The 25,665-nt window shown below is 41.8% G+C and overlaps 1 protein-coding gene across 9 annotated transcripts in view; it reads right to left on the bottom strand.

The window, feature by feature from the left end:
- The window catches only part of NFIA (nuclear factor I A), a 418,489-nt gene that overhangs the window by 281,720 nt on the left and 111,104 nt on the right, over positions 1 to 25,665 (bottom strand). For 6 of the 9 annotated variants that reach the window (XM_079982118.1, XM_079982123.1, XM_079982117.1 and 3 more), the window contains exon 2: positions 4,241 to 4,772. In XM_079982118.1, the coding sequence (XP_079838244.1) occupies positions 4,241 to 4,772 (532 nt within the window). Of the gene's footprint in view, positions 1 to 4,240; positions 4,773 to 10,548; positions 11,060 to 25,665 lie in introns of those variants that run through there. The other 3 variants (XM_079982120.1, XM_079982125.1, XM_079982124.1) reach the window with 3 other exon arrangements.

Genomic DNA, 25,665 nt, shown 5'->3' with positions numbered 1-25,665 from the left:
GTTACTATGGCCATCTGGTTAATCAGCAAATCATGCATAACTGTACAGTCATATGAAAGAATGACAACAGCAGTCACAAACCAATGAAAGCACATCATACCTAAATGACATTATTTTCCTTTGATTTAAATGAAACAAACACTGAATTTTTAAAAAGAACATTTTTTAAAAGGCTACATGCGGTAATTAGAATAAAGTATGCACTGTCACAGTCATATGGAATAATGTGGTGTGATCAGAAATACTTTATATGGAATATATATACTTTTTGCAGGAAGCTATCAAGGGTTACAAAATCTTGTGCCAGCTCTGTTTGAAGTGTTCAGAATTATTACAACAGCTTTTACATTACTGATAAATACCAAATGTTCTGTATTGCAGGATGATTGCAATAATGATCAATTGTACTAGAAGTATACAGTGTACCTTTCAGATTTAGAACAAAGGTGCCCAAAATTTTGCAAAGGTAGCTCACTATGCTTCATGACCGACTAACTCACATGGTGCTTCTTTACCAGCTATGGGGTAAATATCACCACCCTCCAAAATAATATACAATATTGGTTTATTATAGATGAAAAAAGGTGCTCTTTATATTACACTGTCACTTATCTCCAGAACTAAACACATTTTCACAGCTACCAAAACAAAATCAGCCTTGTCATTACTTTGGCTTCAGTTCTTAATAGCATTACAATCTATAGGAAAAGGTCTAATTCAATTACTATATCTTGGTCAGATTTTTAGATTTTAATTCAGCATTTTTAAACACATACACACACACACACACACACACACAGAGAGAGAGAGAGAGAGAGAGAGAGAGAGAGAGAGAGAGAGAGTTTTCAAAGCATTTGCTATGCTTAGGCTGCAAACCTTAATATACATGTACTTGCTAGAGAGTAAGGTTGTGGGACTTACTTCTGAGTAAACATGCATAGGCTCATACTGTTAAAACCATGTCTAAAACAGATAATGGTCAAAAACATCAGCTATTGTATGTGGCAGACAAAACACAAGCTAGCTTTGTCCATTTAAAATATCCTCAAAAAACAAAGAGAAATCTTTAACCTCTCACAGAACCCAGTGCTTGAGCTTAGAATCCCCTTTTACAATGTGATCATGTTAGCTGAAGTTGCTCTGCTGCAGTAAAAAACAAGGAAGTTCTCGCTTGAGTGCCTACTAATGAACAAAGGTTAACTTTATCTCAAAGGTCAAATGCCTGGTGGCGAAGGTTATGACCCTAACAACTTAAATGGTGACCCTGCCACGTGCCAAGTATATTGCAGATTCTGATACAGATCATCTGGTAAAGGGCTGGTCATAAATTTACTTTGGTATTATACTCCCACAAAGAATACTGTTTGTCACAACAGTTTCCAAGTTGTCATTTGATACATGGGCTAGAGAACTAAGAGGGGAAAAGCAATCCAAAGTTAAAGGTAGCACTACTGTATTTTGATGGCCTTAAAAAAGAAAGCTAAAACTCCGAATTGAAACCAATGTTTTAATTTCAGTGTACTTTAGCCACCTCTTTGCTGATAAATTCTTTTATTCACAGTTTTCTTTCAATCTTTGCAAGCTAGTTCACATAATTGTCATATTTTACATCCCTATTTCTACATGATTTCCTTAGGAGAATAATTTGTTTTTGTGGCTCAGACTTACTTTGCAAGCAGGAGCATTGTTTAGATTTGAGCACATGATTTTCTTGCAAATGACTATGTCCTGGCACAAGGAGGGGGCAAAGAAGAAGGAGGGAAAGAGTCCTCCACACAATTGTTATAAATACATATTTAAGAAGGAAAGGGACATCATACTGCAGAAATCATCAGGAATTAAAGTATCTTGGAACAGTACACGAAATAATAGCACTCTGAGTGAAAAGGCCACAATGGTTTTGGCAAATATCTGAAAGCACGTTTTGGAGTCTGAACCTCTTGCCAACACTGGCAACTTCTCAAAACTTTTAAGTAGAAAGAAACATTTTCTGTTTGCAGACCTTTGGGGATATAGAAGACACCCCTCAGCTCAGCTGTATATACGTTGATCAACCTGCCTATTATTTTATACATTTTTATTGGCAACTTTCGCAGCATAACTATAAGGTCAGTAAATCTTTTAAAGCAAATCAGGTTGATCTGAAGACAAAGGGCCTTTAAGATTTTCTTCTGAAATGCTCTTGTTGCGCATACAGTACAAGTTTCCATTACTGCAGCTCTGCAAGAGCCAATCACTATTAACTTGGCCAACGTTCAGGTTTAACAAAGGAGTCTGGGATACATCAGCGCAAAAAAGAAAGAAACTACAACCATTATCCCCAATGAAGGTTGTCCGATCGTAATGCAAATTGTTACTACGTTCTCAAATACACAGCGTCATTGAAATATTTTCTACAACACAAACGAACTGAAAAAGAGTGTGATATATTACACCTGCGGAAAAAGTAAGTTAAGATGTAAAAAAACACATTTTATAAGGATCTGCAAACACAAATACTCCCCCAAAAGCAGTTTACCTATATATGAAAATACCCCTGGCATCCTTAAAAAGAGAGAGAGAGTCAAAGCTCACAAAGGTGATCATTACCAGATTTACTAGGCTATATTGTTAGCATAGCAACATAACCGTACCACAGAATATTGCCAGATATATATTCCATAATGGAAGCAATTGATTATATTATGCCTGATTGCATTAATATATAACAGTAACTTTGTTAAGGTGATGCTACGAGTATTTGTAATCAATATAACAACTACTTTCAATTAACTGCCATGGATTATTTTCAAAATCAATCTACAATGCATGTCCTGAGTCAACAGATGTATGAAGATAGTTTGCAACATGCTGTTAGCACCAAACATTTTTAATGAAAGCATCCATATTTTAAATCTTTAACTGATTCATCAGCTTTCCATAAAGTCTCACAGAAAATCCTACAATGAAGTTGGGTCTACAGTCTATCATAGGCAGTTCTTAATTAACAAATTGAACCCTGGTATTTATTCTTTTAAAAAATAAATGAAAAAGCATCCACACCGCAGCACTTCAGAAACACATCGCATATTCACCAATATTTTTGGACGTGTCACTCAGCGTAAGTACACAATGCAAATAACAGAATCACGTATATCTGCAAACTTAAAGCAAGCCGTCCTTTCTAGGAGAAAACCACAAAACCTCTTCATAATCATACATGCCAATGATTTCAACAACATTACTGAATGACAAGATGTCACACAACAAAGACCAATTACCATTTTCCATAAGACCATCCAATAGCCACCAATGTACCTAGCACCTAAAAATGCTAAATCAAATTAAAACTGTTAAGCTTATTAAATTTCCTCTCCAATCTGATCCAAACTGAAATATTGAAATGTCTGAGTCACAGAGAGACAAGTGGCTTGCTTTGAAACTGCTAGGCCTAATTACTGAGAAACTATGAATTTGACTAAAACAAGGTTACGGGAAAATGCACACTGTCTTGATCAGTAACAGCACTTATCTGTTACTAGTGGCGGGTATATGATAGTCACAGCCAGAAGTACAGTTGCAAACAATGCATGATCCATTTTCCTGAATCTCACGTGTTAAACTAGCAACCCATCCTTTAAAAGCAATAATATTCTACCCACAGGCGGAGGTTACCAGGAAATTTTTGTTTCCCCCTCTTTCATTAGGCAGGTGTTTTCTTACCAATGGCAATTAAAATCGACAGTTTGTGTATCTGTGAGGAGTCATCACTGCGTGCTCAGTGTTTTTTCTTAAGGCGGCCAAATTTTGGATATTTAACCATACTGTATTACAGATTGGGCTTGTAAGTTTTTTTTATAGTTATTACTGATTTCCTCACAAAATAGTGAACTTTGAACATGTTGAGCAAAATAATCACTCAGAAATACACAGTACCCTCATTTCCAATCTTTAAGCAGGCCTAGAAATATTTTGTACATACAGTCTCCATCTTCATACTACAGTTCCGTCCTTATGAAAAAGCTTCAAAAAGGCAGAATGTTAGGTTACAATGTAAAAAAACCCTCATGTTTTTGCAATCACCTTTTATTAACAGCTTTGTAATACAACACAGGATGTCTATATCCTCTCCACTACTGGTTAAACTTCAACCACTATCACAGCCACGCTGCCAACCAGCATGGTGGATGCAAGCACAGATTAGCCTAATCATTTGGTTGAAAAAGTCATTAAAAGTTGAACAAGGCAACAAGGCACTTACCTGCTGCGTGCACAAAGTATGCCAAATATAAATCGAGTTCCTTAACAGAAACCCCTATATGATGCGGCTGTACGCACAGCCCTGGATTTGAGCACTGTGGGGACTTTACAAGGCGTTCGCCATCAGTACTTTCAAGCGGAATACCTTTAAATAAAATCACCATAACAAGGTCCAACCTCCAGACCTTATCTGCCTGGCGTAAGCAGTCAATTCTTCTCATCTTGCCCTTCTGGTCTGGATTGGAAAGAACACAACATGGAGGTTTTTTCCCCGTGACAGTTAGAACAAAATCCTCCCGATACTCAGGCCTGATGTCTTTCCGTAGTTTTGCCAGAAGTCTGGACGCCCATTTTTGTTTGACCTCAGGTTTTTCACTTAGCAATTCATCCTTCACAGCTCTCTCTTCTTCTTTTGACATGCGTTTCTCGTGTTTTTTAAAGTATTTTCGCTTTCGAGCTTGTAGGTTGAACCATGTATATGCAAATGCTCGGACGTGGGGAAGAAGTGCTTCAATGAAGGGATGGAATTCATCCTGGAAGGAATTAAAATGAAGAATTATAAGAAGGAATAATTAGCATCGCAAAAGCTTTGTTTGTTTCACTAATAGTCATCATAACTTACAAGCAGACAATTTTAAGTCATCAGAACACAGGGAGGACCAAATAATTGTAGTGGATACACCAGGTAAAATCATAAACATATCCAATAACCTAATATTCTGTAGTCACTAGGCCTCATTCAGAAAAATAATAATAAGGCAAAACCGCTTAAACACAAGTGTTGAAAACATCCTGGCATGCCAATCCTAATCACATTCGCTTAGAAATAAGTCCTCCTAAAATCCATGGGATGGACTTCTAAACAAATGTACTTCGGATCAGGATGTAAGGGTATAAGCCTGAAACCACTGACTTTACAATAGTTCCCTTTAAGTCAATAGACAAGTCCAGAATCAGTAACCTGAGGTTGGCAATAAGTTTTTTTGTGATCTTAATCCCAACTGAAAGCAGGGATATATTTCTTTGCTCTTTCCGTGACCCTTCTGTGAATGGTGTGGCCACTGTAGCATATGCCCACCGATTTGGCAAAACCTAAACATCTGGATGCCAATTAGCACTGGTATGTCAAACCTGATGTACAGTACAAACTTTTCCTAAAATGTATTTTAAAGTATCGACCTGTAATGTAACAGAATTTTAAATTAGGATTATGTAAATAGAATCGAATATATGATTATTTTAATAGTAAGGAAACATAAAATGCTATCACATTTTCTAAACCTATGCAATAAAATCCTCAAAATGTGGAATTCTGAAAGGTTTCTCCGATCTTTATATATAAAACAAAAACTGTATATAACACATCGCGAGTACAATTCTCTTTTACTTAAGTTTGTTTAAATGATAAAAAGAACCCTGGAAGCTAGAAAGTTTGTATACAGATCCAGAAAGCTATTAAATAAAACACCTAGATTTGTACACTGTAATAAAATGTGGATAATAAATCATTGACATTATACGTATTACTTTAATTTGCCCTTTTATAAAAATAGAAAAAGACATTTAAAAGTTTCTCCCACGTCAATGAACATATTGAAAGAGAGGTCATGGATCAAACTTTTAAATAAAGGTGTGCACACTGCAAATGCTGCAAAGGCCATACAGGTCATTGGAAATGTAATATAATCATTATGTATATTATTTATATGCATGCAATTAGTTATGGAAGTACCTATAGAAAAACATATGCTATTAAAATATCTGATCCTGTAAACACACAGCTGTGAAATGTGATTATTTCTCCTACTGAAACTGGCATGCATTTGGAAGAGGTGCTATCACTGTCAACATATGTTTTTTATAAACATGGACTTTCTCCTATGCATAAAAGTACACATACTTATGTAGCAAAGAAGTTGGCAACTTATTTTTCGTGCAATTCCTTAATTTATGAAATGTGTTACTATAACCGTTACCAAAATAATTTCATATTTTTTTTTTTTTTAAAAAGAAGCATCTCTATTTAACGCTTTGCAACGTCTCTTTTCTACTCAATTAAATACAGGTGTGAAAGAAAGAAAAAGCGCCCAAATGATTCTAAAAACTGTGGGCCTCTCTGGACAGCAAATGGTTAATTGCTGTATACTGTATCTAAAATATAACAGACAAATGACAATTTGTTACGTATTTCGGTAGAAAAGATTCTTAGAAAGTACATAAAGGGGCCAAAACATATTGCTGGGAATGGAAGGGATAGGCATTTGCATGAAAGTTTAGCTGGGTCTAATATATAAAATAGACATTTCACAAAATGATGATTTCTGACACTCCCTTGAAACAACCCAGCTTTATATGTCAAAGAAGTACAAAAGACATATTGGGAGAATAGCAGTTTCAACAGCAGTAGATCAAAGGCAGAATGCTTATTTGCATTTTCAAAAATGAACTTTAAAAAAAAACCACACACACACCAAATGTATCACTAATAGAGGCTGCCACTAAGAGCAAAGTAAACTATTACGCAGGATACAACACACCGAGGCCTTTTCCACACGCACACAGAGACACAGTTCAGAATAGTCAACAGCATCACAAACGGGGCCTTTTATAATGTTTTATCTTCTATGCTGTATAAAACATTTCTTAAGTAATTCACTGCAAAATAAATTATCACTTCAGATATTGGCTTTATCCTAAAAACTGTTTTCTACATTTTATTAACTAACCTTGTATGCTCGCAGTCCTTCCTGGCTCTAACTTGAACTCCTTCCCAACTATACTTCTTTTATTCTATTGTAAAGCCGAGTCAATAGCGCATGGTTGAAAAAGGTAAAAAATAGCTAAAAGATTTATGTAAAAGCTTCAAAAACCACCAAATGGCCTTGAAATAATGGTACAGTGAAGAGGTCCATCATTGCTGATATAAGGACTGTTAAATCCTTGACAAATAGGATTTGTCAAGATTGTAGATGGGAGGTTTACTGCTTTTTCAAAATAATTCTACCTCATGTACAAATATACCCTTTTTAAAAAGACAGCCTCCAAAATCTCACTGTGAAGGTATTAGGAGCAATAATATATATCCAACAACTGAGATGAATTACAGCTTTATATTTTATGTTACATTACGGTTTCTTCAATTACCAAGGTTTTCCTGGTGAATTTAAGAAATGTCCAGGTATGTGTGCATAATCACTTTAAAAGATTAAAAGTAGCCAATTCAAAAAGTGGTAATGGGGTCTTTGTCCTAAGTTAGGATTAGAATCAAAACTTCTCATAAAGTTTAGTAAGTTGCATTTTGAACAAGGAAGATTGCTTTAAAAAGAGCATATGCATCTTCCATTATTATTTGCCGGGGCTGGGTAAGGGGAGATAACAAAAGTGAGTTTATAAATCCTTTCTACGGCTCGTAAGTATTGCGCTTCAACAAGCACATTGCCACAACTGCACAGCTAAAGTTTGGCTCACAGAACAAAAAAAAATTTGGTGTATATTCGTAAATGAGAAAAGGCGACCGGAAAAATAATCTGAGCCCCTCTACAAATAAAAGCATGCAACATTATAGCAATCTTTGGAAACACATTTGCGCTGCTCCGTTTGAAAGTTAGTCAGCTCTATAAACTCTCAAAGCATCAATACTTCTATAAACCATAGGCCAACGTATATTTGCCTGCACATCTATGATGAGCTGTTAATGTAAAGCCAGGACAATGTCAGATAAACAGCAAGTAGGTAAATCACCTATAGTTGTGTGGAGGGGGCCACGGAGTAGATAACCCTTTAACAGGTACTTTGTCCTAGTCTTCCAGCTCCATTAGCCGGGTATATGTGCTTTATGATTATGTTTTAAATCATACTAGACAAATTTAAAGGAGACAAGGGTTTTGAAATGCTAATACAACTACTTAAGCCTTTCCTAATAGTATAACTTATGGTTTATATGTATCTAGTTCTATATTTGAAACACTCTTGGTGGGTTGTATAAAGACGCCTTTGAATACCTAGACGCTATTTTCAAATGTGCAATGAGAATGCAGAGCGCTTTGCAGTAGAATGTCTCTTATGTTAAGATTTCCTTTTTATATGTGCTATAACTATCTGAAATCTGCATGCTATATGGTTGGGCCTACTAAAAACCAGAATACCCAGATACAGTATGCATACGAGTGTGTGTGTGTGTGTGTGGTGAGGGGAAGAGTGGGCAGCTTGAGGTAGGTGTATGCATGTGTTTTAAAGAGTGGGAGATCTGTACTACCCTGTGTAAATAAATCAAAAGGGGGGGGGGGGAAATAACTGGGTTGAGTTCTCCATGAAGTAAGACAAAACTTTTCACTAGATCTAGTCTTTGGACGATGTACAGAAGCTCCAAACACATTCCAGTGTATGTTTGTGGCATCTGCCTATAATCGACTTTGAGGTTGTTAACATAGTTAAGCTGCATTGTGTACCAATTCTGGTTGCAAGTTCATGGATTACAGGTTAGGCAGCGAGTGACTGAGTGTTATCCACACCTAAGCATTTACTTGGTCATCTTGCAAAATCCACTGTGAAGCCCTCTTTTAAAAGGAACCCACACATGCACTTCAAAACCCATACAAAGGCAGGAAATAATATTGGATGCTTGGGTCCCCAAGTGTTTCACCCCAAAATCATCATCACATCCTGCTAACTGAAGGTGGGTAGCAGCACTCTGTGCCAGAAAGACGTCTTGAAATGGTAATGAAAGAACTTTATCTAAATCCTCTAGAAACTTTCACCGTTTAAGACTGGGAGGCAACAAACTTCCAACCAAGATTACTGAGTTACAGAAAGAGAAGGGAAAGGGAAGACACACACACGTATATATATGAATGAATACATATTGGGGCTATGTTTCTAAATTGTGGAAATAAATCCGAGAAAGAAGATAGGGTGTGTGACTGTTATCTGAAGATTTGGCGCTGCCCTAAAGTTTTCTTTGGCCGGGGGGGGGACCACGCGGGGGTGGGTAGGATCGTGTTTGAGGTTAGAAAGGAAAGTTGTCCGAAGTCTTAGGGAGAAGTTTCCCATGTGTTGCATAGGCGTCAGGAACAGAACCCTTCCGATTCAGAGCAGTGTAATCGGAACGGGATCTGGAGAGGTGGGTGCGAGGTGGGGGTGGTAGGGTGGGAATCAGGTCCGAAATTATTGCCAGCCCACGAAGAACTTAAGAGCTGCTGCGTTGCAAACAAAAGGGGTCGAGCAACTTTATGCGAGAAGAAACTGCCTTCCCCGCCTCCCCTTTCTGCAAGCAGGACGTTGCGAGCCCAACTTCCCAAAGGAAACAACCCCAGGCGAACGTGACACCCGAGCAAGTGACAAGGCGCACTGGAGGCAGCCGGGGAGGCAGCTCTGGGCTGGGATCGCTGGGCAGGGACATGCAAGGGCTGCAGTGTCCGCCGAGGATCCCGAGCTGGGTTTGGTGCACGAGAGGAGCGGGAGGGCAGGCGCTGCAGGAGGCGCTGCAGCAGGAACCGAAGCAGCAGCAACGAGGGGCTCCGGGGGTTCCTGAAACATCCAGCTAGCCGTGCCAAAACCCCGTGCAATGTCTGAAAGGGCCAGAGCCCTGGGCATAGGTGCAATGCATCTCTCTCTGGCACTACGTCTCCGCCTGAGACTCAAACCGAGGGAGCCGCTGCAAAAGCACCAGCCACACAAATTCGAGGCTGCTGAACAAAAAGTGTGCGAGGAGTTTGGAGAGGTATAGCAATGCAGCTCGAGCAATGGGGAGGGGGGAGAGAGATGCATGCAGCACGCAGCTACTCAATGCTACACTTTAAAAACAAAACAGAAAGCTGTATCTGTGTCGTGTGTTGCTCCATTTGCATGCATTCGTCGCCTCGGAAGCACAAACAGTGAGTATTGATTTCAGATGACCAAGCATGTAATGGGGTTGCACGACTGCGAAACACGTGCAGATCGTCCTCTAACGCGCGCACACGAACACGCAAACACGGGATTTCGGCGCGACCCCCTCCGGCCGCCTCCGCCAGATCCCCCTTCCCTCCGGCAGGGACGTCTGCGCACCCCAATATTAATTAAACCCTTAATAACGAGGCGCCATTAGCCATGTGTCGCTACAAATGGCCGTGCAAGAGCAGGAATGCAAGCGAGTGGGAAAGAAAAGTTACTTTCCGCCCGCGGGATTTCGCCCTCCCGCCCTCTGCGCCCCCTTCCCGCCGCCAGGCTCCCCCGAACCCCCGGCCAAGACAGACAGACGAGCAGACAGACAGAGAAGCCCCTTGCCCTCCTCCTCGCCCCCCCCCCAATGAATCCGAAGAAGCTTCTTACCTGGGTAAGACAGAGAGGAGAATACATGGTTGCTGCGGGGGGGTTTGTGGCTTGGAGGTGTGTGAGTGAGAGGGAGAGAGAGAGAGAGAGAGAAAGGGAGGGAGGGAGAGAGGGAGGGAGGGGGAGAGAGAAGAGAGAGAGAGAAAGAAAGAGGGGGGAAGAGCCGAGCCTGCTTCTTGCTTTCACATTTCCAACTCTGCTCAACTGCAGCCAGCAGCGCTGATCAGCTCCATGAGCTGAACTTTAACCCCGCCTAGAGTTTCCCTAGCCTACACGCTAGACATGTCTCCTGTGCCCGGGCGTTAAAGGCATAGCGCGCACTTCCCCCCGCGCTCGCAGCCCGGGCAGCCTCTCGACAGCGCCCGGCTCCCTCCAGCTTCCCCGGGAACCTGCCCGCGCGCCTCCTGCTCCTGCTGCTGCTCCGCTCTGCACCGCTCCGCCAGCAGCAGCAGCAGCAGCAGCAGCAGCTCGCTCGCTGCCTTGCCCGGGGGAGGGGGGCTGCGGTGCTACTGCTCGGCCAGCCCTCCCGATCCCCGAGCCCAGGCTCTCAGTGCATTACTGGGTAGCGCAGGCAGCAGGAGCCGTTTGCAGGCAGGGCTCCCGAGCGGCGGGAGGCTCTGCAGGATGTGCTTAAGCAAACAAAACTACTTTTCCATATTTCTGCCGCTTTCGCGCTCCCCTCCCCCTCCACGAACGCTCTCGCTCTCCCCCACCCCCACTTCTCTCCCCACCCCCACCCTCATCCACAAGACCTTCAAGGAGATCGTCTTAAGGACTTTGGACTAAACTTTCGCCATTAGTCTCATGCGGAAAGAGGCTTTCCGAAATCTTACAGTAGCAGTAGCACCCATAGAAAGCATATAGATACAGATACAGAGCATTTTTCTAAGGGCTGGCAGACAAGTCGCGGCGCACTGTGGATTTGAAACTTTGCAAATTGTTTTTCCAGAAATCGTGTCCCCAAGTAAAGCTCTAATGGGTGGGGCTTTCTACATTGTTTTGTTTAAATATGAAGGCTAATAAGGCATTAAGTGTGCGGCTTCTAATAATTGTGGATATATTTGTATGGACTGCTTTGTATGAGAGCATGATCACCAGCTGAGAGCAGAGCCAAACACATTTGTTCAGAACTTTCTAGCTCTTGGCATATGAATGTCGGTTAAAAAACAAAACTCAGGGCACTTTATAGCCAAGGATGCTTATTTTACTAATAATGCACAGCTTCAAAACTGCACTGCAACCCTCAAGCAATAAAGTTACTACTTAAAGTTGCTCAACTTTGAATTGAGCCTTCTGTCCTTTATTTATCTTATAATGCATTGTTTTGGCACAAGAAAGGTTTGGTTTTGGGGGTTTGGAAAGTTTCCAGTCAGACAACTTTTCTTTTATTGAGTCTTACATTTTCTCTCTAGTCTTTCTTCAGTCTCCTAAGTGGCATCCTCTCTAGTCTTCCTTTCATTTCCCCAAATGCTGCAGCTTTCAGACACTTGCATATTCACAACCATTCATAATTTTTTTTAAAAAAAAAAAGCGTAAAGAGGAAGAGAATACCACAAGACATACCACATTCAGTATGCATGACTTCTGATGTGGACAAGAGATCTAGGTGTTTCGAATTTAAGAATGTTTTAAAATACTGCAAGGACTTTTAGAGGAAAATACATTGCCCAAGGCTATTAAGGGAGGAGGCCTAAGTCACTATATCACTTTTATCTCCTGGAGGCCCTTCCTTTTCCCAAGTTGAGTGCTTCACTAAAATTATCATTTGTGGATTGCAGATGTCTAAGCTAAGTGCAAAATTACCTTCAGTTTTCATTCATACCTTTTAAAAAAAGAATAAAAAGAATGGCCCAATACCTGTCAGTGATATAATGACATGGAAACACACCCAACTAAACATTTTCTGGGATCTCTCAGCTTTCCAAGTTTCCTTGACAGAACTTTCTGGCTGACAGTCTTACAAAAAGCTAAAACACTGAGGAAAAAGAAGTGACTAAAGTACTGATTTTTTTTTAAAAAAAAACCTCACTTATGATTTATGACTTTCAATTTGTTCCCTAGCATGCTCTGTCTTTCCTTTATTTACTCATCTGCCCCTCTCTCCCAAGAGTAGCTGGTGGCCCAATGGTAGTCATACCTTGACCTCCTTTGTGCTCCCTACATATTGTATACACACTGCCTGCTCCCACATAGTAGTCACCAGATAGTCCTGCATGTGCCTACTCTTAACCAGGCTAGGCCAACCAGTCACCGCATTTGCCACCATGCACAAGTTGTTCAAAATGTACAGAGATGCTGCTACAAACACTGAGAAAGGGGTGTTTGTCCTGAAACTGACAGCAGAATGTGAACAGGGCAATAAATGCACCACTGCTTTAGCCACAGACTTGTAGCCCAGCCTGACTTTACAGCATAGTTGTGTGAATAGTGTGAATGGTGGCATGACTAGGCAGACAAGTTAGCTGGGAATGGTACTTTATAAGACCCAAATGTCTGTGGGATATGTTTTAGCAAGAGAGAACACAATCATTTTACACATATACTAATGTTTTTCACCTTTTCCCAGTCTCACGTGCCATAAAACATTAATCCTCTCTCTGTGTGTGTATTCATCCCATATACATACATACACACACGCGCGCGCACACACACACACACACATATGCATCCCTACGAATGCTTAGGGAGATGTTTTAAGATTTCCCTTAATCCACAAAGCAGACAGGGGAAGGCTAATTTGTCAGCGAGGCAGGATCGGGCCCTTGGCTCCGCTGCCGTCGCTGGCAGACGGCTTTGCCGTACGATTTCCAGCTCTTTGTGGTTAGGAATATTATCTTAAGTAACTTTTGGCGCCCTTCGTAAGACTTTTGGACGTGGGATGATTGTTTGCGCCCTCTAGGCAGACGTTGCATCCAAGTTCAGGCACTGAGCCTTTGCACATCCGCTCCCTCCTCGCCTTCCCCACCCCCTCCCGAGAAGCCTACACAAAAATGCTCTCACATCTGCGCGCGCCCTCTGGATCCCCCATAAACATACACACACACGAGTGTGTAGCTGGGCAAGGCACAAACATAATATAAACTTTAAGCTTTCCTCCTCAAAAGAGGCGCAAACCTCGCTTCAAGCCCCCGAAAAGGTTTCCTCAGGAAGATTCCCCCACAGAGGGGAGGAGGGGAAGTCCGTCGTCCCGAGGGTATAAAAAGAGATATAACAAGAAGCGGGGGAGGCGGGGGAGAGGGAGAAAGGCGGTCAAATACACTTAGAGGATCCCGCTTCATTAAAAACATTGCAGACGAAGATCTGGCTGAAGCCAACATTGTCTCTTTAAAAGGGGAACTTCGAAAAGTGCTATAGGCTGCTGCTGCTGCTGCTGCTACCGTGAAATGGTATATGTCTCTCTGTGAAGAGACTTTCTGCCGTGAGCCCTCCTCCTATCCATATTCTACCTGGCACGCTGCCCGGCATTGCATTTGCCATGTTTTATTTGCAGAAACTTTTACCTCGCCAGCCTCGGTGAAATCCTCTTAGATATATAAATTACGTCGCGGAGGGTTCACTTATACGGACCATCTTGAATATATATCAAGGAGAGACTTAACGGGAAATCGCATTAATATGATTTAAAAACTTTTTAGGCAAGAGAGATCTTTATCCGCTGGTCGAAAGCGGGAGCTTGCTCCGGAGCAGAGTCGCTCGACCACCGGCAAATGACAAGTGAAGTCACGACTAGTCGATACTTTCCATGCCATTCTCCTCCCCCAATTGCAGTTTTCTTTACTTTAAAGCAATTGGGGGTAGTGTTCCCCCCCCCGGAAAAAAGTCAGAGCGGGGTAGTTTCCTCGCAGCTACTTTTCTAGTGGGGATTTCGCTGCCTTGGCTCTTAAAGCGAGATCTGCCTACTCGAGCGCCCTGGCCGCTGAGAAACTGGGGGCCCCGTTGGCGTCCATTGCCCGGCGCGAAGAAGACGTCCAAACTTCCGCTTTAGAAGAGCGGGCTTAAGGAGTCTGCGATGAAGTTCCCGAAGCGTTTCGGAAAGCCCTGGCCTTGGCCAGCTCGAGGACTCAAGGACCTCCTGCATGGCTGCAGGCGAGGGTTTTACACCGGAAAGGGCTGCCAGAGGCTATTTCGAGCGCAAGTGTGTGGTTGGTTATGTTGGACTTGGTTTCTACTGAGAGCTCCGGTCCAGAGAAAGACAGCCAGCCTGGCTCCCAACCAGCAAGTTCTAACTCTCCCAATTCTCTGGAGTTCAGTGCAGGAAGGAGGAAAGAGAAGAGAGGGAATATATATCATGCCACCTACCTACCCGTGCGCGCGTTTACGCTCTCTCTCTCTCTCTCTCTCTCTCTCTCTCTCTCTCACACACACACACACACACACACACACGGATCTTACAATTCTCACAATTCCTCCTCACATAAGCAAATCTCGCTGGGTGAGATTCAGAGTTCAGCACTTCTCAGTCCCACTGATTTAAACGGTAGTCAAGTGAGTGCCTAAAACTGCAGCTCAGATCAACAACGAGAGTTCAAAGTGTTTATCTTTGACTGGTCCCAGTAAATGAAGAGGGGGGGATCACAAACTCCAGACGCGCCTACCCAATACGCAGTGCATACACACGTTCGAGGGACTCATCCAACGGTCAAGCATAGAAGCATAGTTTGCAACAGAGATCATGAAGAAGAATTCAACAGGCAGGGTCCTCCAAAGCACTTTGAAGTCTTCCGCCCTAATCATGCCTACTTGGGAGTAAATCCCCGTGCAATCAGTGGGACCTGTAATCATGTTAAGGGGGGGGGACACCCTCGATTCCTCCAAAGCACTTTCATATCTTAGGATGCCCCCAATCACGAGTAACAGTGGTTCGAACCAGGCGATGATCGGAACACACCAGAATAAAATAGCAAACAAACAAAAACAACAGTGCAGTCATAAAAGGGGGGGCCTCACTGGTGTCATCTCCTCTCCTGCATAAGAAATATCGACAGCAGAGTATATATTTGGGACAAGGTTGCTGCAGAAACGCTCAAGGGTTTCAATCACAGAGCACAAAGGTGAATGCAACGTTAAGCAGAACTGATCGCGCCATGCACCTTCACTGAGAGAAAACTTGGTTTTGTTATTACAGATCTCTCAGCAAAATCCAAATGTATTATATAGCTCTGCGCTGGTTTGACAGCTACCAACTATCCCTCGGTGCGCCGAGCAGAGAGAACTTTAAAGAGGGAGGGACGAACGCCACTCGCTCTTTTCCACCTCCTTCCAGTTTGGATATTTCGAACATTACAACATCCAGCCTGTTCTCTTATTGGATGACGCTCTAGTCCATCATAGACATTTGCTACATTGATTAGAGAATGGGCTCGTCAATTACATCCCTAGTCTAGACGCTTCCTTTTGTGTTGGGCTGGCTGCCGATCCCAGACGTCTTTTTACAGAGCTGAGCACGTACTTTTTTTGGGGGGGGGGGGTTGTTACACCGAGCAAGCTCAGCGGTTTTCTCAGATCGCTGGGGGGCGAGGGGGGGGAGAAGTCTAGTGCACGCAGCAAAACCCACCCACTCTGCCTCTTATCTGGTATATAGTGCGCACACGGGCAAACGCAGTCCGTTAAACCTTACTTTGCAGCAATTAAAACAGGTTACAAAGCAAACATCTGCAATACAATAGCCATTAAAACCTCACGTCAACCACATTCTCTTTTCCGTTTTTGAAAGCATGGAAATAAAAGGCTGAAGAAGACGCGTCCACGTACCATTGCAATGTAAATAAAGAGTACGTGAGAAACTTTAAAAGGTCGAGTCAATGGGCTTCATCATTAGTTCTCATACGTTGCTCTTTTCCATAAAAAATAAATAAGCTAAACTTGTAGCAACTGAAAATCATAAAGATTTTTTTTAAAAAAGGTAGTTAATTACCAAGCTGCTGGGTAAGCTTTTTAAAATATAAATAAATAAATGACACCTTCCGAATCAAAACGATTTGTGATGGACTCTCTCTAGCCTCTCTGTTTTTGAAAGCGATCCAAGCCGGGTTGGCTGGGTTCTCAGATTCTCTCTCTCTCCCTGGCTTTGCCTTGTGTGCGTTGGATTGTGTTAGACTTTGCAGAAGTTGCAATCGATTCGACAGACTTCCCCTCCCCCACTTCCCAGCCCGCTGATTTCCGCAATCGCTGCAATTTGCATAGGAGCCACACACACGGGGAGGAGGTCCGTTCTCACGGAGGCCAGCGCTGGACCAATCGCGGCCTCAGGAATTCCTTTCAGCGCGCGCTCCGGCCGGGAAAGCGCTGCCAGCAGACTAGGCCTCCTTCCAAACACCGCAGCGGCAGCAGGAAGGAAGGAGAAAAGGAGGGGAGCTCTCTCTCTCTCTGCGCAGTGCGAGCCCTTTCTGCAGGCGGACGCCGCGATGAATGGAAGGGGGTGGGGAAGAGCAGGAGGCACGGGGGGGGGGGGGATGTAACTGGGCGACTGCAGATTTGCTGCACGGCGCAGGACGGGTCTTTCCCGAAATGTAATATTCTGCCACCAGTTCCCTTAGCTGAATAGTGCGTGCACTGTTCCATCCTAGGTGCATTTACTCGGAATTGGCCCCCTTTGAGTTCGCTGGGAATTGTTCCCAGGTAAGGAGGCGTAGGCTTGCCACTTAAGGGGTCAGAAATCCTCTCTTGCACAAGAAAGCTCCATAGACCCTAGAGCCTAGACTCAGGATCCCATCCGGTGGAAGTAAGCGATCAGTTTTACCCATTACTTGGAAGTAAGTTTACTTGCAATTAATGGACTTGCTTCCATTAATTCACATGGTGTGTGTTTGAGGAAACTGTGTCTGAATGCTTAAATTTTAAGCGCAAGTGTTTGGGAAGAAGCACCAGTGAAACCAATGGGTACACTATCGTGCAGTCCTTGGAGTAACTTCTCTCTTTCCAAAACCCTTTGGTCATTTCATTCATTCATTACACCATTCAACTTGAAAAGTAGTTGCAAAATGTCCAGTATCTAAAGTACCTGTAAAAACAGACCACTAAAGGATCTCAACCATCTGCTAGTGTAAAACAATTTTTTCACTGAAATTATTTTAAAACTACTGCTTGCAATGTGCCTTATGCTCAGTTTCTGTGATGCTATTTTGGCCTGTTTAAATCAGGAAGGTTTCTCCCGTTGTGGCCAAGTCTTGTTTGTGTGTACGGTCTCACAGATCAGCATATTTAAGGCTTGAGGCATGCATATCTAGGAGAGAATGCAAATATAATGCTTTCTTAAATTGCATGGCAGCTTGTTCCTCTCCAGCAGTGAGAATTCTGCAGCAAAATCAGGCAACTCTATGAGAAGAAATTTTGTTCAAAGTTAAATCTTGTCTTTTCTTTTTCTTCTGTGTCTGCCCCTGCAATCTGAGGTTTGGCTTGTTCACAGAAATTTGCTTTGCAAGTGGCCTTCTGCAGAAAACTTGTTCTATGCTTGTGACATGTGATCCTGTTTTGATTGTGACTAGCATAGAGTGGATGGAGTAGCTGTGCCTTGCACTAAGACAGAGCTTAGGAACCTGTGACCTTTCAGATAACGTTGGCCATTGACCATGCTAGTTGGGCCTGGTATAGGTTAGAGTCCTACAACATCAGGAAGACCCCTGCATTAGGAGTTTGGAATAGATGACATCTGGGAAATAGAGAGAAATAGAGGTTTTCTCGCTTTGGAATAGAAAGAAAACCTCAGTGCAGAAAATACTGTTTAGTTGGCTAACTTGTTTCAGTGGCATTGTAAAACACAACACTGATCATTTGCAAATTATTCTTAGATCCTCCTCTTAGATCTTGGATCTTTTAGCCCTACTCAGCTCTAATATTTTGCCAGCAGGGGAGAGAATACCAATACTGGATTGGATGGCGTGGTGAGGCAGTGGCACTCACCCAAACTTCTGGCTGCTAAGTTGCCGCTGCTTGCCGAGAAGGAGAGGGGTGAGGCAATAGGAAACTGCATTGTGGTGAACAAACTGGCAGGAACACCATTTCCCCCCCTGCCATGCGCTGATCCCACCCAGTAAGCAGCAGCGATGCAGGTGCAAGGATGTCAGGTAAGCACCACTACCCCACCATGCTGTCCTCTAGTGGTCAATACTGTGCTAAATGAACAAATAGATTGAATTGGCATCTGATAGGTTCTTATTAGATATAGCAATGAAGGCATTGTCTGCACCTATGTTCACATTATGAAGGAACAATGTAGAAGTGCAGTCTGTTGGGGAGAGAAGGAATTCTGAATGTTTCATTGCTTTCCCCCCATTTAATAATTTGGATTTTTAATGTAACAGACACTGAAATGGAGACTATTCAATATTTTGTCATGATGAAAGTTGATTTAGCAATCAAGCATAATGTCCTATATCGTAGTCCACGAACTCAATATTGAGTTCTGCTGAATCCTAGTTATAAAAACTTGAACATATTTATTCTATATACCAGGGGTCGACAAGGTTTACCTCGCCTGGGCCGGTTCACTCCAGTGGAGATCCCTTCATGGGCCGGATTGCGTGTGCGCCTGAGTGTGCATGCCTGCGATTTCTGGCATCTGCGTCTGTGCAGGCGTGATTTCTGGCACTGTGAAAGCAAGCCCCTGCGTTGCATTGCACTGCACTGGTTTAACACAGTGCGGGGGACTCGCTGAGCGGGCGGCTCAGTTTGGGGGTGGCTCGTGGGTTGGTTAAACATCCCCCGTGGGCCGCTTGTGGCCCATGGGCCTTAGGTTGCCAACCCCTGCTATATACTCTACAAGTGTGGATCCTTATGTAGGCACCATCTATGAACAATGAGTTAGCAACAGATACAGAAAAAACTGTGTGCAGAACAACAAACTTGTGGGGTGGGGGCAGAATCCCAAAGGTGCAAAAAATAAAATAAAATTGGCCCATTGCGACTGGCCACAAAGTGTTGGGGGCTTCCCAGAAGCATCTAATTGGCCATTGTGGAAACAAGATGCTGAACCTGATGGACCATTAGATCTGATTTAGGAGACAATTCCTATGTTCTCATATCTCATATGTATCCTGCCTTCAATATTTTAAATGTAAAATTGTTCTAGATCTGTTTATTATTATTATTATTTTAAATTGCTATGTGTTACTGAAAGTAAGCAGGTCCTGTTTATCAACAAAGAGTACCAGCTGCAGTCCAGAGCTTGTCCCATCTATTGGACATGCAGGGTGGGGTATTCGTCTGACTCTTGGAAGTGGAGCATGAGGACATTTGGACATGCACTAGCTGTTTGTTCCTGCTACTGTTGTTGTTTCTGTTAATGCTGATTCCTGTGACGGCAATTGTTTCAACAGTATTTTTTGTCAAGAATGGATGACAGGAGTGTGCTTTGCATCTTCTTCCAGCCTGACCATATCCAGGTTAGAAAAAAAGCATTGGTGACTAAGCCGCAATATGAGGATGGTGTGCATAAGTGATGGTGCACTGCTGGCGCAACTCAAAGGAAATGGCACAGGGGGATTCATGAATGGCTGAAGAGTAGGTGTGGGGGGGGGGAGTAGATTGGCAGGCTGGGAGATGTGGTTGCCCTAGTAACTTTGGCAAGTTTTGGGACTAAAGGCATTGTAATGTAATGTTCACCTTTATACTTTCAAATTCAGGACACCTTTTTCATCTTGAAAGAAATTGTTATTGAAGCTCAAATGTTTAGAGATTTTTTTTTTTTTTACTATGGTTAGCTCTAATCAAATTGGAAGATCAAAAATAGGTAAAAGCGCACTGGAGTAATTAGGCTTATGTAAAATTATTAGAGTGGTGGCAGAATCTTGAATTACATGGATGAAAAGTTACATTGTTGATAATTGGCTATTTGCACAACTGGCAATATGCATTGATCACTATATATTCCTGAAACTTTCCTTCCATTTCCTAGGTTAAGAGTGCAATAACATTCCAAAGTTTGCACATACATCACACCAACCTGAGCTGCTCATATTTTATATCTTCTGCCCGCTGGGATCAAAATGTTGCCATCCTCTACTGAATTGATCAAGCAAGCATTGTTAAAAAATTAAACTCACTATCCAAAATGTTAGTCTAAAGTTTTGATTGTTGCTAATATACCTTAAGGTATGGTACAAATTGTGTCAGCTCACCACCATCCAAAGAGCAAAATGTGTATTCTTCTTGTTAACTTCTTTTACTTCAGCAATTAAAAAATAGAATTAAAACTTCTGTTATAAACTGTAAGAAGGACACTATAGAGCAAAGTGATAGTTCTTGTACTGGAGGTTAAATTTTATTCATTTATTTCACAAGATTTTTATATCATTTGAATGTAATAAGCGCTCAAATCAATTTACAAGAAGAACAAAACAATAAAATTATCAGTTCAAAACAGTTAAAAACTATTCAAAACATTCAGAGAATAAAAATAAACAATAAGCTAAATACCAGATTAAAACACTTGTTAACATTCTGCATGTCTGGATAGGCTTGCCTAAACAAAAATGTTTTCAGCAGGGGCTGAAAAGAATACAGTCATACCTCTTTTTACGTTTGCTTCATGATACGTTTTTTCAGGTTGCATTCTGCGGTGACCCAGAAGTACTGGAAAGGGTTACTTCCGGGTTTCACCACTCGCGCATGCGTAGACGTGCAAAATGACATCATGCGCATGTGCAGAAGTGGCGAATCGCAACCCGCATGTGCGCAGAAGCGGGTTGCGTTCCTTTCGGGTTGCAAATGGGGCTCCAGAACGGATCCCGTTCGCAACCAGAGGTACCACTGTACAGTGAAGGTGCCTGCCTGAAGTCAAATCAGCAGGGAGGTCCAAGGTGGAGGTGCTGCCACGCTAAAGCACTGATTTCTTACAGATGCAGAACAAGTATTATGCAGCATATGTAACCATGCCAGTTCCACAAATCTAAGTGGTCAAGTGGGCACAAATCAGGCAAGATGATCCAACAAATAAACTGGTCCCAAGATGTTCAAGGCATTATATACTAATAGCAACACTCTGAACTTCACCTGGTAGCGTATCAGGAACCAGTGCAGGTCTCTGAGCAGAAGTATTATATGCTGTTAAAGTCTCACTCCTGTCAGCCATCATTTTAGGGTATTCTGCACTAACTGCAGCTTTTAGATCAAGCACAAGAGGAAACCACAACTTTTTCCATCACCTCCCCCCCCCCCAGGGTATTTGTAACTGGTTGATAGTTGTTCCAGTCTAAAGGATCCAGAGCTGGTTTCTTGCAGAGTGACTGCACCACTGCCCCTTTCAAGGCAGAGGGAATACCCCCTCACACAATGTAGCATTAACCATGCTCTGGACCCAACCAATCAGACCCCCTGTGCTAGATTTTAAAAGCCATGAGGGACATGAGTCAAGAGGCCATGTGGTCAGATATATTGCTGCCAGCACTTCATTGTCATTAGCAGACTAAGCTACAACTGATCCCACAACACATAATTGATTCTGGCCCTGGGTACTTCAACCAGAACTGCAACAACTCCAGCGTCAAGATCACTCCAAATTCAAGGACCTTTATCCTTTCCTCCATGCACTTTTGCTTGTGGTCCCTGTTGCCTACAAGGGAATGTGACCCCGAAGGCTTGGGTCCTTCTTTCTAGTAGCCACTGGCCCCACCAATGTCCTCTATCCCCTGCCACACTTAACCTCTTTCCAGCCTTTCTTACAGCATAGCTTGGACCAGACTGTTTTCTCTCACCACTCTTTCTTGGGCTCTCTGGGCTGTACTTTTAGCTCCTGTAGCTCCACTGACTCATCCTGCTACCCCTACTGCTTCTGATGGAGCTATGCTAACTGTTACAAGGAAATGGAGCCTTGCACCATGGGGCTTCGGGAAAGCTAAGGCATATAAAGAAGGATTTTCACCAAGCTGCTGCTGAAGGTTATTGCTGAGAACCTTTGAGGGATTTCAGAGCTCTGAAAATCAGAGGGGACATGCATTGTGTATGCACAGCATAGCTACGGCATGCCAACTGAAATTTCTAATTTTATAAAAACCAAAGAACAGTCCCTATTTAGCCAACATTTTGAAGACACTGGCCAATTGCTGCCCCCACAATTCTACCAACACCATGTGCCACTTTGCCTAATGAAACAAACTGTTGCACATGATTCTGTTCGAATGAAAATAAGTCTCTTGTAGGGCTAGAGTTTCAGAACATGTCTGTAGGGGCTGTCTAGACAGAAATTATCTTGCATTACAGATAAATTTACAGATTAAGCAACACAAGTTTCTGCTGGGGATAAACCTATATTAGTTTAAAACCATATTTGTTTTGTATTTTTAAGAATCAGTTTAACGTTGTGCATTTATAGCGGAGAATAAGCTGAGAGAGGATGCCACATAAAGATATCACTGCACAAAGTTGTAGAGCATCCTTTGCCAACCTGATATCCTCCAGGTGTTTTAGACTACAACTCGCAATGCCTGATGGGAGTTGTAGTCTAAAACATATGGAGGTTGTGGAGGGTTATTGCACTAGTTCAGCAAAGCTGCTAAATAAATTAAACATAACTGTACATTCAAATGATGGTGATTATCTGATTTTAAGACAGAGAACGGGAGAAGAGAGAAAGCAATTGAAAAACAACAGCTTTACAGTCATACTGAACATTATCAGTGCTCCAAAATTCTACTTTTGATGGTCTATAATTCTATTATTTATTAACATTTTAAAACTGTTTTAATCTGAGAGGGTCTCTGGGTTTATCACCCAGTAGAGTGGCCATTCTGTGGAGGCTAATTCTAAATTCTGTGCATGGTTTGTGACTAACTCATACCCAGAATAGACTCATTATAATCAATTGACTTAGGTCCAAATTCTACAATGTGAGATGCAGCCTATAATGTGCAATAGCTAGAGGGACCTGCTTGCAAGGCACTTGCTTGCCCCTTAATTCATGTTGCTTTATAGATTTGATAGCATAATTTTGCACAAGGACTGCTTAAACAACAGTTTTAGATATAGCAGCATAAGCAGTTCTCTTTTTTTGATAAGGGAGGTCCACAGCATCAAATGGCCCCTCAGCTGTTCTACATGGGAGCTTAGGACAGCTCCCTTAATTCAAAGTCAAATTTGATGGAAATCAGCTGACCAGTTTAAATGTGTTTTAAGCTGAAAAACTCATAGCTTGGTAGTAAAACACATGGTTCATGTGCAGAAGGTTCCAGTTTAATCCCTGGCATCACTTGTTAAAAGATCTCTGCCCAATATCTTGGAGTGACACTACCAGAGTAGAAAGCGTTGGTCTGGATAGATCAAAAGATCTGGAGATAGAAGACAGCTACATGAAAATAGTATGTGTTGTGAGTTTACTAGTGAGAAATATTCTAGTTTCATTACTTTAACACTGCAAAAGTGCAGTAAATAATGCATTCTGTTCTTGATTTGCTGATGTATGCTTGTTAGCAGAAAGTAGAAACTAAGAGCTTTTCCAGATATATGTACATACTGAAAAACTAAACAGGCAGATAGTTATTTTTACTCAAGATGGTACTTCTATTTCCATCTACAATAAAATGTGTCACAACAATCTTTAATAAAAAAAACCCCATTAGAACATCCATTTTAAAGTTCTCATGACATCACCAATTATAAGTGGCACACTTCGCTATTTTGTACACTTTAAACTCCTTATTTCATTTAAATATTTTATTTTTTAAAGGCTGAGGAACCCCTCACTACAGCACTCAAATTATGGATGTTATCTGCTAGATCTTCGGACCAAAAGGAGACAAGAGTTCTAAATATTTAGCTAGCCCCTTTGCAATGATGCTACCATTTTATTGGCCTTCTCCGTATAAAGAATATAAAACAGCTATGTACTTTGACTTCCCTGCACAATAGCATCCTAATATATAAAAATCCTCTGAAGGTTTAAACAAAAAAGCAGGCTTGTAAATTTCTTTTTTTGTAACAGAGAAGCTGAAGCCTCAGTGTTGCTCATTACCCATCATATAAATACTGATCTCTCTCTCTCTCTCTCTCTCTCTCTCTCTCTCTCCAGGTATAATCTCTAATCAAACTGGTTTTGTAGGTTTTTGTGTTTCAGGCTGGGTCCTAGCAGCACACATGTTGGTAAGTGCAGCCATTAGGAAATAATCATCAACGTATTTTTCTTCATTGTGCGCACATAGTGAACGTTACTTATGGGAAGTAATATTACAAAAAATAATAACAGCAACATAATTTTACATATAACCCATGTGTTTATAGCCCTAACAAGGCAGATTATAATTAAAAAAACTTAAATATTAATTACATTTTAAAAGACTGCTGGGAGATTGAAAGGTGACAAAGTTAAATATCAGAAAAAACAGAGCTTCATTGGTGGGTGATAGGAACACAAAGGTTGGCTTCAGATGAGACAGTGAATATCTCTTAACATTGGGTGGCACACATTTTCTGTAGGAGAGGCTTAAAAGCAAATTTCAAATATGGCCAGTGCTCAAATCATTCATTGTCTTTATTAGGACCTATGTCATTCTAAATTCAATCTGCCACTCTTTAGGAAGCCAATGGAAAGAGCACAGAGCTGGACTAATGTGAACACTTCCTCTCAAGCTAATAAGCAGTTATGCTGCTGCAGAAATTCTGTAGAAATTGCGGACAATGGGGTACCACTACTGAAAATAATAACAACACCAATAGTCAAAGCGACATAGACTGCTGTGACAAAGTAGTTATTGAATAAAATAAGGATGTGGCCAATGCAAGTTGCACAGCTGAAAAGAAACACTGTTGCATCATGTCTTATATGTGATATTTCATGAAAGAAGTTACATCGTCTTGACTTAATCCAGCTCCAAATGCACTTGTAACAGTTAAAGGTTTTCCAGCCTCAACAAAGTGGAGATATAAAAATAAGAAGGGTTTGCTTACCATAGTTGTCCCACAAGTCTACCCATGAAATACTAATGACTCCTTTCCCCACATATTAGTGATTTAATTAAGCTGTGCCCTTCCTTTTCATTGCCTGTATTTACATTTGTAAATAAAAGTTTGTGTTAGAAGGGGGAGGGCATACCATAACAATCATACTAACCTACATCAATCATAGTTCAATTTACAAGACTTACACATAAATTTATTACAGTTGTATTTTGTCTTTTCCCAAAGAACTCA

Source organism: Podarcis cretensis (assembly GCF_951804945.1).
Source record: "Podarcis cretensis genome assembly, chromosome: 6".
NCBI classification, from domain to species: Eukaryota; Metazoa; Chordata; class Lepidosauria; order Squamata; family Lacertidae; genus Podarcis; species Podarcis cretensis.
This window is presented reverse-complemented; position numbering and strand designations above follow the sequence as displayed.